We start from the raw sequence: 16,011 nt of genomic DNA, 5'->3' as shown, positions 1-16,011 counted from the left end.
CGTCGCCCAGTCCGACAGCGGATTGTAGATCTAACAGGAAAAATCCAGGAGAAAAAAATTCTATCTAAAAAGAAAATAATTTGCCAGAATCAGAAATCCGCGCAAGGAACTAGGTCCTCACACCTGACTAGGCAGAAAAAAAAAAAAAAAAAAAAAAAACTTAGCATCACTCGGTGCTTGAAGTACAAAAAAGACCGTCATTGTGAGCTTACCTAGGCCCAATGCAGCTTTTACCAGTTATTGAACTATGCATCCTTGGTTCCCTTTTGGAATACTGCAATTGTGCTGTGCAAAAAACAAGTCTAGGTAAAAAGAAAAATCAGACAGACATACTGTTTTCCCTAAAGGGCCATACACACTATAAGATTTTCTGAAGACTTTTTCCTTCAGATTTACCTTTTCTATGTAGTTCAAGGGCCTGCCAGATTGCATACAAATTGAAAGTGTTTAGGTTTGACCTCATATTATATGGTTTTGGTAAATCTAAAAGGAAAAAGTCTTCAGAAAATCTTATAGTGTGTATGGCCCATTAGTTTATGCATCATCAACAACTGTAATATGCTGGATTCCCCCTCACTTCCTCTCTCAGTAACAATGTCCCCCAAGACAAATAGTGAGGGTTGAACTCCTAAAGAGGAACAGTGACAGCAATAAAAGCACAGAGGCTCTAAACCACTCTTTTGACCTTCCTGAGCAGAAAAAGTCAGGCAGATCACAAGTTAACAATCACTGATATAGGTAATGTACCAGAGTAATAGGACTTCAATTTTTTTTGTAATATTTATTATAAAAAATAAAAGGGGGCAACATAAAACTAGTGCGATATTTGAAACGGTTTTTGACAAACTAACACCTCAATATCTGTTTCGATGGATGTAGTAGCAATTTTCTATTACAATTCTAAAAAGGTCCTCATTAGATATTTTGGTTCTAATTTTGCCCTTCGGGTTCTTCATTCTTGGAAATAGCTGCTCACAAAAATAGGTGCTGCTGAAAAAAACTGATGACATGAATAAGGAATGATTGTGAAGAGTGGGGTATACAGTGCCTTGCAAAAGTATTCACCCCCTCGACTTTTTACCTATTTTGTTACATTACAGCCTTAAGTTCAATGTTTTGTCAATCTGAATTTTATGTAAAGGATCAAAACACAATAGTCTAAGATGGTGAAGTGAAATGAGAAAAATATACATAAAACTATTTTTTAGAAATAGAAAACAGAAAATTGGCATGTGCGCATGTATTCACCCCCTTTGTTCTGAAGCCCATTAAAAAGCTATAGTGCAACCAATTACCTTAATAAGTCACATAATTAGTGAGATGATGTCCACATGTGTGCAATCTAAGTGTCACATAATCGGTCATTAAATATACACACCTTTTTTGAAAGACCCCAGAGGCTGCAACACCTAAGCAAGAGGCACTACTAACCAAACACGGCCATGAAGACCAAGGAACTCTCCAAACAAGGGAAAATGTTGAGAAGTACAAGTTAGGGGTAGGTTATAAAAAAAATATCCAAATCTTTGATGATCCCCAGGAGCACCATCAAATCTATCATAGCCAAATGGAAAGAACATGGCACAACAGCAAACCTGCCAAGAGACGGCTGCCCACCAAAACTCACAGACTGGGCAAGGAGGGTATTAAATCAGAGAGGCAGCACAGAGACCTAAGGTAACCATGGGGGAGCTGCAGAGTTCCACAGCAGAGACTGGAGTATGTGTACATAGGAGGACAATAAGCTGTACACTCCATAGAGTTGGGCTTTATGGCAGAGCGGCCAGAAGAAAGCCATTACTTTTAGCAAAACACAAAATGGCACGTTTTGAGTTTGCGAAAAGGTATGTGGGAGACTCCAAAAATGTATGGAGGAAGGTGCTCTAGTCTGACGAGACTAAAATTTAATTCTTCGGCTATCAAAGAAAACACTATGTCTGGCGCAAACCCAACGCATCGCATCACTCAAAGAATCCCATCCCCACAGTGAAACATGGTGGTGGCAGCATCATGCTGTGGGGATGTTTTTCAGCAGCCGGGACTGGGAAACTGGTCAGAGTTGAGGGAAAGATAGATGGTGCTAAATACAGGGATATACTTGAGCAAAACCATTTACCACTCTGTGCGTGATTTGAGGCTAGGACAGAGGTTCACCTTCCAGCAGGACAATAACCCCAAACACACTGCTAAATCAACACTTGAGTGGTTTAAGGGGGAAAACATGTAAATGTGTTGGAATGTCCTAGTCAAAGCCCAGACCTCAATCCAATAGAAAATCTGTGGTCAGACTTAAAGATTGCTGTTCACAAGCGCAAACAATCCAACTTGAAGGAGCTGGAGCAGTTTTGCAAGGAGGAATGGGCAAAATCCCAGTGGTAAGATGGGACCAAAGCGACTTGGAGCTGTGATTGCTACAAAAGGTGGCTCTACAAAGTATTGACTTTAGGGGGGTGAACAGTTATGCGCATTGACTTTTTCTGTTATTTTGTCCTATTTGTTGTTTGATTCACAATAAAAAAAAAAAAAAAAAAAAAAACACATCTTCAAAGTTGTGGGCATGTTCTGTAAATTAAAGCGGTTGTAAACTCTCTATAAAAAAAAAAAAAAACCTGCAAGACAAAGGCATAATGAGCTAGTATGCATCGCATACTAGCCCATTATGTGTAACTTATCTTAAAACGAAGCCCCGACACGGACCCCCGGACATCGCTGCGGGCGCTGCCATGGTCCCTCGTCGTCTCTTCCGGGTTCGGCGGCTCCGGCGCGCTGATTGGCCGGAAGAGACGGCTCCGGCGCAATGATTGGCCGGAGCCGCGATGACGTCACTCCCATTCATGCGCGCGGGAGTGATTTTTCCGGCAAGCTCCCGGCAACTTAATTGAAGGTCCCCCGGACCTTCAGAGCGCATGCGCCACTCGCGCGAGCGGCTGCATGCACTGTAAATATCTCCTAAACCGTGCCGGTTTAGGAGATATTATTTTTTACCTACAGGTAAGCCTTATTATAGGCTTACCTGTAGGTAAAAGTGTCAAAAAGCGGGATACTACCGCTTTAAATGATGCAAATTCTTAAACAATCTATGTTAATTCCAGGTTGTGAGGCAACAAAACATGAAAAATGCCAAGGGAAGATAGGGTTACAGCCTCTGTTGCTTTGGCTGGAGTTATACTTTAAAGTACATTCATCCTTAAAATATACAGAGTGTTATCTTTGGGGGGGGGGGGGAGCATATTAAAATCTGTGCTAATCACAGCTGTCAAGCATGGGAGATGAAATAGAATGCTTTTTTACCGTAGTGCTTGGACAGCTTGTAATTACTGAGGGACTGATGAATAGGAAGATGTATTAGGAAATTACACAACAGGATGTCAATGCTTGTAACTTAAGAAAAATAAGTTGGCTGAAGAAGAAAATTCAGAATTCAGCAAATAAACAGAGAGGCTCAGCTAAAAGTAACAGGTCCCCTAGACTTCTTACATGTACTTTCTGTTAGAGCAAATTTTACAAAAAAAGCCTTTGTGAGCTCCAATTTGTTCTAGTCAGAGCTTAGAGAAGGCTAAGGACCCTCCTACTTTAATTTAGGTAAAAGCGCTCAGGCCTTGCCCAGTGCTGAAATGTGGTGGGAAGAGGATGGGGCCACATTCTTACATCACACAACCTATTTATAGCTCGAGGAGAAAGACCCTATAACTGCCCTGAAAGAAATTATCTATACACCACTAAGAAAAACCATATCTGTGACCAAAGTTGATCTGCCTGCCTTTTGACACCAAGGGTCATCCCTCGAACGTACAGCTAAGCATCTGCTATATTAATTTACCTTCGTCTCATGCACCAGTGTGCTAATTGGTAAAGCTACATTGTTTCTTTCCACTACCTGATGGACTTTTTTTTGTTGTGCTTAATTATATCTTTACCTTTTTCCCCTACATGCCTATGGTACTGAACTGTTTGGGCAGAACTGAAGGCCTTTTGTAAAACTTGGCCTAGAACGCAGGAGCTCCACAGAAATTTCTTTACCAGATACTTCAGTAGCAATATTACTTTAATGTGGTTGTAAACCCTTAAAATATACCCAGTGAAGTGATTGGCCTCAGGTAACACATAGATAAAACATTCTCCTACATAAGTTGTAACTGTTTATCTGCAGTGTTCCTTTCTCTACATTTGTTCACAGTGATGAATTATAAAGCCTGACAGAGTTCAGAAAAAAGTGTAAGGAGAGCTCTGAGAGCCGATTGGAGGGAAGAAACATCCCCCCTCCCGTCAGCACGCAGTAAGAGAGCTGAGGCTGTCAATCAACTGGAGGTCCCTCTCTTGACACCATTTTTCTCTTGGTGTCAGGAAAACTTGCCAGAAGTGATACATGCTGATAGCAGAGGAACAAAGCAGCAGACAGAAATTGTACTTAGTGCTCTTAATTGAGACAAGCACACATTCTAGAATGATATGCTTCATTCATATTCCATGTCTGAGGATTACAACCACTTTAACCGCTTCCATACAGAGCAGTTAGACACCCTTCCTGCCCAGACCAATTTTCAGCTTTCAGCACTCTCACACTTTGAATGACAATTGCTCAGTCATGCTACACTATAACCAAACAAAATTTTTATCATTTTTTTCACACAAATAGAGCTTTCTTTTGGTGGTATTTGATCACAACTGGGGTTTTTTTTTTTCGTGATATATGCAAAAAAAGAGCAAAAATTTTGAAAAAAAAAACACTTTTTTTTAGTTTCAATTATGAAATTTTGCAAAAAATAAATTTTTCTTCATACATTTGGGCCAAAATGTATACTGCTACATGTCTCTGGTAAAATTAACCCAAATTAGTGTATATTATTTAGTCTGTGTGAAAGTTATTGAGTCTAGAAGCTATGGTACCAATTACTGAAAATTGATCACACCAGATGTACTGACTGCCTATCTCCTTTCTTGAGGCCCTGAAATGTCAGGACAGTACAAATACCGACCAAATGACCCCTTTTTGTAAAGTAGACAGTCCAAGGTATTTAGTAAGAGGCATGGTGAGTTTTTTGAAGTTGTAATTTTTTCCCACAATTCTTGGGAAAATGAAGAAAAATTTTTTTTTTTCTTTTTTTTCCCACAAAGTTGTCAATTTATAAGCTATTTCTAACACATAGCATGTACACAGCAAAAATTACACCCAAAAATACATTCTGCTACTCCTTCCGAGTATGGCGATACCACATGTGTGAGACTTTTACACAGCCTGGCCACAAAAAGAGACTCCACGTCCAAGAAGCACATTCAGGCGTTCTAGGAGCATAAATACACATAAAACTTTCTTACTACCTATCACACTTTTCAAGGCCCTAGAGCACCAATACAATGGAAAAGTCCACAAAATGACCCCATTTTGGAAAGCAAACACTCCAACGTATATTCTATGAGGCATTATGGGTCGTTTGAACATATCATTTTTTTCCACAGGTTTTTGGAAAATGTGGGAAAAAAAATGAAAACTTTTTTTTTTTTTTACACAAAGTTGTCAATTTATAGGATATTCCTAACACATAGCATGTACACAGCAAAAATGACACCCCAAAATACATTCTGCCACTCCTCCTGAGTATGGCAATACCACATGTGTGAGACTTTTTCACAGCCTAGCCATATAGAGGGGCCTAACATCCAAGGAGCATCATCATGCATCCTAGCCACTTGCCTAGGCCTATTTTTGACATTTGGTGTTTACAAGCTAAAATCAGTTGTTTTGCTAGAAAACTGCTTAGAACCCCCAAACATTATATATTTTTTTTTTAGCAGAGACCCTAGAGAATAAAATGGAGATTATTGCAATATTTTTTATCACACCGAATTTGCGTAGCGGTCTTCCAAACGCAATTTTTTTGGAAAAAATTCACTTTTTTTAATTAAAAAATAAGAAACCAGTAAAGTTAGCCCAATTTTTTTCCATAATGTGAAAGATAATGTTACGCCGAGTAAATAGATACCCAACATGTCATGTTTCAAAATTGCACACGCTCACGGAATGGTGACAAACTTTGGTACTTAAAAATCCCCATAGGCGACAATTTAAAAATTTCTACAGGTTGCCATCTTTGAGTTACAGAGGAGGTCTAGGGCTCAAATTATTCCCCTTGCTCTAACGATCGCGGCGATACCTCACATGTGTGGTTTGAACACGGTTTAGATATGTGGGCGGAGTTTCTGTATGCATTCGCTTCTGCGCGCGAGCTAACGGGGACAGGGCGCTTTAATTTTTTTTTTTTTTTACTATTTATTTTATTATTTTTTATTTTTACACCGTTAGAAATAAAAATGATCAATTTTTTTTTTTTTTTTTTTTAATTAAAAGAAATGTAAATATTCCTCGTAATAGAAATAGGCACGACAGGACCTCTTTTTTGTGAGATCTGGGGTCAAAAAGTCCTCAGATCTCACAAGTACACTAAAAGATAGAAAAAAAAAATAAAAATAATTATAATATAAAATGAAAAAAAAAAAAAAAAAAAGGACCTTTAAACCGGTTGCTAGGCAACAACATTTTCCGTAGCTCCGGTCCTCCAAGACCATAGAGTCAAGTGAGGGCAAGCTTGCCCTCACTCGACATCCTGTCTGTGAGGATTCGGGACCGGATCGTTTTCCCCGCTGCCGGTGGGTCCGGTAAGCGGGGAAAAGGACCGGAACGCGTCGGGAGGGGGGGGGGTCGCCTCTTCCGCCAACCCAGAAGGGTGATCCCACGGCGAATCCGCCGCTGGGACCACCCTTATCGGAAAGCCAACCGTCCACCGTTTAAAAAAATACCAGTGTTATGGCAGCTATCTGCTGCCATAACACCGGTATTTAGGTTTAAACGGAGGACGTATATAAACCTTTTTGGACTTGGACATGGTGGCTGTATGAAGGGTGACAGGTACTCGGGTACTTTGTTGGGCAGGTGGCAGGTACTCGGGTACTCCGATAGGCAGGTGACAGGTACTCGGGTACTCTGATGGGCAGGTGACAGGCAGGTGATAGGTACTGATGAGTAGTACTCACTGACTGATAGGTGATAGGTGATACTGTACTAATGGGTACTGATGATCAGTACTGATACGTGATAGGTACTGATGAGTAGTGATGGGTACTGATGAGCAGGCGGCAAGTACTTGGGTACTTCAGGCGTCAGGTACTCTGATGAGCAGGTGGAAGGTACTCGGGTACTCTGATGGGTAGGTGACAGGTACTCAGGTACTCTGATGACGGGTACTCCGTTGACAGGTACTCAAAGTACCCGAGTACCTGTCATCAGAGTACCCGAGTACCTGTCATCAGAGTACCCGAGTACCTGTCATCAGAGTACCCGAGTACCTGTCATCAGAGTACCCGAGTACCTGTCATCAGAGTACCCGAGTACCTGTCATCAGAGTGCCCGAGTACCCGTCATCAGAGTACCCGAGTACCTGTCATCAGAGTACCCGAGTACCCGTCATCAGAGTACCAGAGTACCCGTCATCAGAGTACCCGAGTACCTGTCATCAGAGTACCCGAGTACCTGTCATCAGAGTATCCGTCATCAGAGTACCTGAGTACCTGTCATCAGAGTACCCGAATACCTGTCACCAGCCCATCAGAGTACCCGAGTACCTGTCATCTGAGTACCTGATGACAGGTACTCGGGTACTTTGATGGGCTAGTGACAGGTGCTCTTTATTGGGGGGGGGGCAATCAGTGTGTTTAGGGTGCACTGTAGTTGGTAACTAGCTGTTACCACAATCTCCTCCTCACACAGGATCAGTGTGTGAGGAGGAGAACACGGTGACAGCTAGTTACCGTGTTCTCTGTTGACATTTGTGACCGGCTGTGATTGGACACAGCCGGTCACGTGGTAAAGAGCCAATTTCATTGGCTCTTTACCTAGATCGGGGATCGACTCTGTCCGAGGGACGAGCCTCGTCCCCGATCGCTGCTCTGCGCGCCCCCGGGGGCGCGCATTGCAGAGAGAACGAGCGGCTCGTGCTGGAGCCGCTCATGTGATCGGCTGTGATTGACACAGCCGATCACGTGGTAAACAGCCAATTTCTATTGGCTGTTTACCTTGATCAGTGATGGGCTATGTCCGAGGGACGAGCCTCATCCCTGATCGCGCCGCTGCGCGCCGCCGGGGGCGCGCAGTAGCAGCTAGAACGGGCCGCCGTCATAGGATCTAGACAACCACTTTGCCGACGTCATTTTACATGACTCGGTATGGAAGTGGTTAAACACTTTTTGGGGGTAATGGCAGGTTCACTTTAAATCAAGTGAAATTATAATAGCAACTACTTCTAAGTCAATGAATGTTTATGAACAGATTTATTTTATACCAAAATATGCTTTATCTGTAGTGTCGGTTTTTTCCATCATACAATCAGTTTGAATTGTCCAGATTTGTAACGAGCTTAACCTAAAGTCTACCAAAGGATTTTAAGCTTGGCTCTGTAATTAACAGCAGGCAACTCAAAAGACTATACACACATTCAGCCTCTATCTAAAAAAAGCTTGCATAGCTGTCAGGAAACTCAACCCCTGTGTCTTCCTATTATCCAGTGATTCTATCCATCATCTTACTGGCCAACAGTAATGCAAAAACAGCAAAGAAAATTACGCACCGCTAGTTTCAGTGATGCAGTATACATACACACAAACAACAACTGAATGAAAAAATCCACAGCTTTGATTTAATGATGAACCTGGAAATATATCTCTGAGGTATAATGCATATTTTTTTCCCCACTCAAATCACATGGGATTAGGAAAGTTACACTGTTTAAATAGGAGTTGTAAAGGCAGAAGATTTTTTTATCTTAATGCATTCTATGCATTAAGATAAAAAGCCTTCTGTGTGTTGCAACCTCCCCAGCACCCTCTAATACTTACCTGAGCTCCATTTCTCTCCAGCGATGTCCGCGAGTCCCTCAGCCATCCGGGACTCTCCCTCCTGATTGGCTGAGACACAGCCGTGGGGCCATTGGCAAACTGACTTTGACAGCCTTGGGAGCCAATCAGGAGAGAGAGGGGGCAGGGCCGAACCACAGCTCCGTGTCTGAATGGACACGCGGAGCTGCAGCTCGGCTCGGGTGCCCCCCATAGCAAGCTGCTTGCTGTGGCGGCACTCCTCAAGAGAGAGGGGCCAGAAGCAACAAAGAGGGACCTGAGAAGAGGAGGATCCAGGCTGCCCTGTGCAAAACCAACTGCACAGAGGAGGCAAGTATATCATGCTTTTTTTTTTATAAATAGAAAGACAAGACTTTACAATCACTTTAAATAAAGAAAATAGATTAGATATGTATACAATACCCATGGTATTCATTTGCGTAATAAAACTGATCATATAATTGAATCAGACCCATATCTGCCATGAACAGAAACAGTAATAAAGATCACAGCGTTGCTGTCCAAAGCTATTGCTATAACTAGCAAGAACTCACCTTCACTTTCTTGTCTCCTGAACAGGTTGCGATAAATCTGTCATCAGCAGAAAATGCACAGCACAGCACTTCATCCTCATGAGGCTCTATCTGTAACAGGTTCTCCCCGGTTTCACTTCTAAAGACCTGGCAGTGAACAGAGAACAGAAGCCTTGTTTAGCCATCCTGCCAGCTGGCTACATTTCCACTAGGCATCTCATAACATTGGCTCTGGCCCTGCACACTATTCTACGACTACATGTGAGGAAAAAGCTTGGATTTCACATGCAGAGGGGTTATGTTTACCCACCAAATTAGCTCTGAGATCAGATTACACATGAATATCACCATCTTTCACACCGGGCGGACATCTATTAAGAGGCTTATAAATAAGCAAGGCTCAGCTTATATGATTTTGTGTTGTAGGCATCTTCTTTCTGGGGTTACATTAATAATATCTTCCAATCATATGCTCAAATTATTATCTTATAGCCATTAAATGTATTGGACAGTGCTGAAATGGATATTGTGAAATTCATCTTGTCAGCAAAGATTCAGTGTAGTGCTCATTCTTAGGTCTTGTTGATAGAGTGCAAATCTAAATAGAATGCTATTTGTGATTTAGGCCCCTTTCACACTTGTGCGACTTGTCCCACGATTTTGGACCGCAAAATCGCATGACAAGTCGTTTTCCATTATTTTCAATGAGCCCGATTCATATCTGTGCATTTTGAAGTCGCACCGACTTCAAAGTAGTTCCTGCACGACTTTGGGCTGATTTTGATGCGTTTTGAGGTATATAGCCATAGGCATTGCTTTCAAAATCGCGTCGCAAAATCACGGCAAAATTGCGGTAAAATCGCGTCGCATAAATGTGAAAGGGGCCTAAAAGTGATGCTATTAAACCTAAAAGCAAAAATCTGATTTTTGTAAGATCTTACCGTAAAATCCTTTTCTCTTAAGCTCATTGACAGACGTAGTCTTCTTGATTCACAAGAACTGGGTTATGTTGTCTCCGCAGGAGCAGGACTAGGCAGAAAGAAAAAACGTTCTGGCTCCACCTTAGGGGCAGTCCCTGAGGGTATATCCTCCCTCTCTCTGCTACAAGGCATCAGTTCTGTCACAAAGCAGCAACAGAGAATTTAACCCAACCCAACTCAATGATAGAGGGGCGGGTACTACGTCTGTCAATGAGCTTAAGAGAAAAGGATTTTACGGTAAGATCTTACAAAAATCCGATTTTCTCTGTCGCTCATTGACAGACGTAGTCTTCTTGATTCACAAGAACTGGGACATCCAGAAGCAGTGCCACAAATGAGGAGTGGGATTGACCGAAATCAAAATCCAATCTAGAAGGCCCAACCGGTGCCAAACTAGAAGTTTTAAAGGCTCATTATAAACCAAGAATGCGACTCAAATAAAAATTCCAACGGAAAAAAACCCTCGAGGTAGACCACTGGTCTCCTCAAATGGCGGCCTGCAAAACCTTGCGGCCAAACGAGGCATCAGACGATGCCATTACATCAACTTTATAATGTTTTGTAAAGGTATGCACCGACGACCACGTAGCCGCCTTGCACACCTGGACCACTGACGCCTGATGGCGAAAGGCCCATGACGCACTAAGTGCCCGAGTGGAGTGCGCTTTAACAGGGAACGGGGGCTCCCGACCCTTAATAGAATAAGCCTGTACCACCGTCTGTCTGATCCATTTGGAAATGGTCGCGGCAGATGCAGGCAACCCCTTTTTGGGTCCATCCGGGATCACAAAAAGTGAATCCGTCTTGCGAAACGAGTCTGTCGTTTTCAAGTATACCCTGATCGCCCGGACCACATCCAAGGAGTGTAAAGCAAACTCCCGAGGATGACTGGGCTTAGGACACAAGGAAGGTAATACAATTTCTTCATTCAGATGAAATTCTGAAACCACTTTTGGTAGGAAGGATGGATTCGGACGAAGAACCACCTTATCTCTATGAACCACCAGATATGGGGAACGACAAGATAAAGTGGCCAGTTCTGACACCCTGCGTGCAGAAGTGATAGCCACCAAGAAGGCCACCTTCTGGGACAACGTAGGTAGAGGAATCTCCCTAATATCTTCAAAGGGAGGTTTCTGAAGAACCGACAATACTAAATTAAGATCCCAGGGTGGTAACGGCGCGCGCACTGGCGGAGCCAGATGTCGCACCCCCTGGATGAAATTCCGCACCAAGGAATGAGTAGCCAAAGGCTTCTGAAAGAAGATAGCTAATGCTGAGACCTGACCCTTGATAGTGCTCAAGGCCAGTTTCTGCTCAACCCCTTGTTGCAGAAAAGCTAATATTCGGCTAACCGAATAAGACCGTGGACGGAACCCCAGAGGTTCACACCATGCAATGTAGGACTTCCATGTACGATGATAAATCTTTCTGGAAGTCGCTTTCCTTGCTTTAACTAGAGTAGGAATAACTGAAGCTGACAAACCCTTGTCCTTCAGCACCTGGGTCTCAATAGCCAGGCCGTTAAAGCCAGCGATCGTAAAGCAGGATGGAAGGTCGGTCCCTGAGACAGTAGGTCCTCCCTGAGAGGAAGTCTCCACGGGACGTCCGCCACCAGTCTGACCACGTCGGCGTACCGAGCTCGGCGAGGCCAGTCCGGAGCTACCAGGATTACTGGAATTCCTTCCTCCTCTATCCTGCGAAGAAGTCTTGGCAGTAACCCGAGAGGAGGGAAGGCATACATTAGCTGGTATTGCCCCCACGCGGCGACCAGTGCGTCTGCGGTCTCTGCTAGAGGATCGCGGGAGCGAGCCACGAATCTCTGTACTTTCCTGTTGAATCGTGATGCCAACAGATCCACATCCGGGGTGCCCCACCGTAGGCACAACTGGTGGAAAACTTCTGGATGGAGGGACCATTCCCCCTGATCCAGAGTCTGACGGCTGAGATAATCTGCCTGCCAATTCTCCACCCCCGGAATGAATACCGCAGAGATAGCTGGAACAAATCGTTCCGCCCAGCGAAGAATGTAAGCCACTTCTTTGGCCGCTCGGACACTCTTGGTGCCCCCCTGGTGATTGACATAAGCCACGGCCGTGGCGTTGTCCGACTGGATCCGAACCGGGCTGCCCTGGAGCTGCTCGGTCCAGTGAATCAGACAAAGTTTGATCGCTCTCAGTTCCAATACATTTATCGGCAACCTGGATTCTTCCAGGGACCAAAGTCCCTGGACAGATAACTGACCGAGAATTCCTCCCCATCCGGATAGACTGGCATCCGTGGTCACTATCGTCCAATATATTGGCAGAAATGACTTTCCCTGGCTGAGCATCGGGGACCGAAGCCACCAGACCAGAGACTCTCTGGTCTGTTTGCTCAATCGGATCCGATTGTCCAGGGATTCCGGATTCCGATTCCATCTGAGAAGAATCTCTTGCTGAAGAATTCGGGTATGGGACTGGGCAAATGGGACTGCTTCGAAGGAAGCCACCATCAATCCCAGAACCATCATGCAAGTTCGAAGAGAAGACCAGCTGTTGGATAGTAACAACTGGACTGCTGATTGAATCTTCCGGAGTTTCCCTACCGGAAGGAAAACTCTTGACCTGACTGTGTCTAGAATTAGACCCAGATATTCGAGCCTCTGGGTGGGAACCAGAAATGACTTTTGCTGGTTCACCAGCCACCTGAATTCCTGTAAAGAAATTATAGTAATTTCTATGTTTTGTAGCAGAGTCTGAGGAGACTCTGCATGAAGCAGGAGATCGTCTAGGTAACCTAGAATCGATATGCCTCTTTGGCGCAGTAGTGCCAACATTGGGGCCAACACCTTCGTGAAGACCCGAGGAGCCGTGGCGAGACCGAAAGGTAACGCCACAAACTGATAGTGGTTCTCTTCTACGGAAAAACGTAGAAACCGCTGATGTCCTGCGAAAATGGGAATGTGAAGATAGGCGTCCTTGATGTCTATGGACGCTAGGCCATCCCCTGGATGCAGGAAGGCTGCTACTGTGCGAATGGATTCCATCTTGAATTTCCTTATGTTGAGAAAGGAATTGAGTGCCCTTAAGTCCAGAATTGGACGCACTTTGCCCTCTTTCCTGGGTATTGTAAATAGGTTTGAATAAAACCCTTGAAAACGTTCTGTCCAAGGAACGTGGACTACCACTCCTTGTTGTAGTAAATCCGTGACTGCTCTCCGCAGATCTTCTAAACGATCCGGGGATAGTCGGATATTGGAAGGGAAGAATCGCGCCGGTGGGAGAGATCGAAACTCGATCTTGTACCCTGACCTTATGACTTCGCAAACCCACTTGTCCGGGATTCTGGAAAGCCATGGATCCGGGAACCGGCGAAGACGTCCCCCCACCCCAATTATGGGTGGGGGCGCACCTTCAGGCCTTGGACGATTTATCTTCAGGTCTGGAGGGGGCGGGCTTTTGCTTGCCCGACCAACGTCCCCTGAAGCCTCCTGAAGGAGCTTTGGAGGACTTAATTTTTTCACCCGCGGGACGAAAAAACTTTTTGTAAGCAGAGAAAGAAGGCCCTCGTCTTTGACGAGTTCCTTTACCCTTAACATTTTGCGGTAAAAAGGTGCTCTTTCCACCCGTGAGATCCTTAATGATCTCATCTAAGTTGGCTCCAAATAGACGCTCTCCTGAAAAGGGAATATTAGCCAATGCTTTTTTGGAACCTTGGTCGGCTAACCAACCTTTTAGCCACAGTGTACGCCTGAGAACCACTGCTGAAACTGATGCTCGCGCCAATAATGGAGTGGCGTCTAACGCCGCATCACACACAAACTGTAACCCCTGTATCATTTGTTCCAACAAATCTGATACCGCCTGAGGGACCTCTTCTAAGTCCCGGCGTAACCACTTGGTCCATTCAGTTACAGTCTGCGAAACCAGACCAATAGCAATTATTGGTCTGAAAGCTGATCCAATCAAGGAAAACATGGTGCGAGACATAGCTTCTATCTTGCGATCCACTGGATCTTTAAAAGACGGAGCGTCTTCTAAAGGAATAACCGTGGCTTTATTCAATCTAGCAATTGGTGAATCCACCACAGGTGGTTCTGTCCATTTCTTAATGAGGGTTTCCTCAAACGGATAACGCCTGTTAATGCGTTTAGAAATAGCAGAGGTGCGTTTTGGCAGACTCCATTCTTCTTTGATTGGATTGCCAAAACATTTGGGCAATGGAAAAACCTTCGCCACTTTGATGCGTTTTTTAGTCCCAAAAGGGATTTCAGTTTCAGCCATTTCCGACGGAATACCCTGTAATCTTAAGGTTTCTTGAACAGGTACAATGAGTGCGTTTACCAACGCTTCCTCTCGGGCTATGGCTGATGCCGAAACATCCTCCTCACTGTCTGAAGAGACAGTACCCGAGACACCAATCCCCGATGAAGTACCTGCAACTGCAGAAATAGGCTCAGAGTCTGAATCCGAAGTTTCAGATAATAAAGGGTTAGGCGGGGGTCGCTTTCTTGCGCCCTGTCCCTGACAAGCCACTTCCACCCGGGACACAAAAGTTTCCATAATAGCTGACAATGATTCAATCGTAAGCGGGGTGCTGGAGGATCCTGCAGACACCTCGAGGGGATCCGGTGGAGATACATGAGTGGCAGGGTCCATGTTAATTCAGGACACCTCTGCCAGAAAAAACAAAAAACTTTTTTTTTTTTTTAAATCAAAAAAATACCTCTTTTTTTTTTTTTTTTAATGTGTCTCCCCCTAGCGCAATAGCGCCCCTCAGAGTACCTGCTTCTCGATCCCCACAGAGAGAGAGAGGGACCCCCAAGGCTCACCACCCGATGGAGAGAAGTTTCCAACCAACTGCAGTCAGCGTCTGTCTTTTACAGACTGGAAAGAGCCGAGTTCGTTTTCCCGGGTAGAAGGACGTGGCTCCGCCCCCTGTGTACGCCTTCCGGCGTTCCCAGCTCTCCACGAGGTAGCTGGGCTCATCAAACATGGCCGCCCCCATACAGGAGACAATAGACTCCAAAAACATGGCGGCCGGCGTGACCTGAGGACATACATGCACCCGGTCTACGGCAAAATGGCGGCGGACCGCCGAAATCGTTTTTCCCAGCACATCCACCTGCATCTCTGCTAAGTGGCGGTTTATCGATCTGCAGGAGGTACACTACAATTAAGGTAGGATTATACCTCCTATGTGTGCTGTAATACTACAGTCTGCTGGGTAGAGTGTTAGCTCTCAAACCAAGTCCACTTCCCACCAAACACATACTGTATTTACAAGGGGGACTTTTAGTGTCAGATATATACTGACCATGTATGGAGGGGCCCATAATACATACTGCCTCATAACGAGGAAAAAAGGGAACGTTTACTCACCATACCAAACCGACAGGCACCCTCTCTTCACAATACCCTCTCCACCGGGGTGGGGGGTTGTGGACCACTCCGGACGCCTCGACTCTCTGGTTCCTGGCGTCCAAGCGAGACTTTTAACTCGCAAGGTCAGTCCCTCCAATGGGACTCCGTCGCGGCTGACCCAGCGCGGAGCTCTGGTCTGCACGCGCTTTTAGGCAGAAACCGGGGTGACCACTGGATCTCAACATCCAGCCCGTCGCCCGGCCCCGCATA

The 16,011-nt window shown here is 44.7% G+C and overlaps 1 protein-coding gene across 1 annotated transcript in view; it reads right to left on the bottom strand.

Moving 5' to 3' along the window:
* The window catches only part of APAF1 (apoptotic peptidase activating factor 1), a 255,092-nt gene that overhangs the window by 162,887 nt on the left and 76,194 nt on the right, over positions 1 to 16,011 (bottom strand). The window contains exon 14 of the mRNA XM_082255555.1: positions 9,438 to 9,563. Within this exon, the coding sequence (XP_082111681.1) occupies positions 9,438 to 9,563 (126 nt within the window). The remainder of the gene's footprint in view (positions 1 to 9,437; positions 9,564 to 16,011) is intronic.

Source organism: Pelophylax lessonae, assembly GCF_965119305.1.
Source record: "Pelophylax lessonae genome assembly, chromosome: 4".
Taxonomy (NCBI): domain Eukaryota; kingdom Metazoa; phylum Chordata; class Amphibia; order Anura; family Ranidae; genus Pelophylax; species Pelophylax lessonae.
The sequence above is the reverse complement of the archived record's forward strand: the minus strand, read 5'-3'. Positions and strand labels throughout refer to the sequence as shown.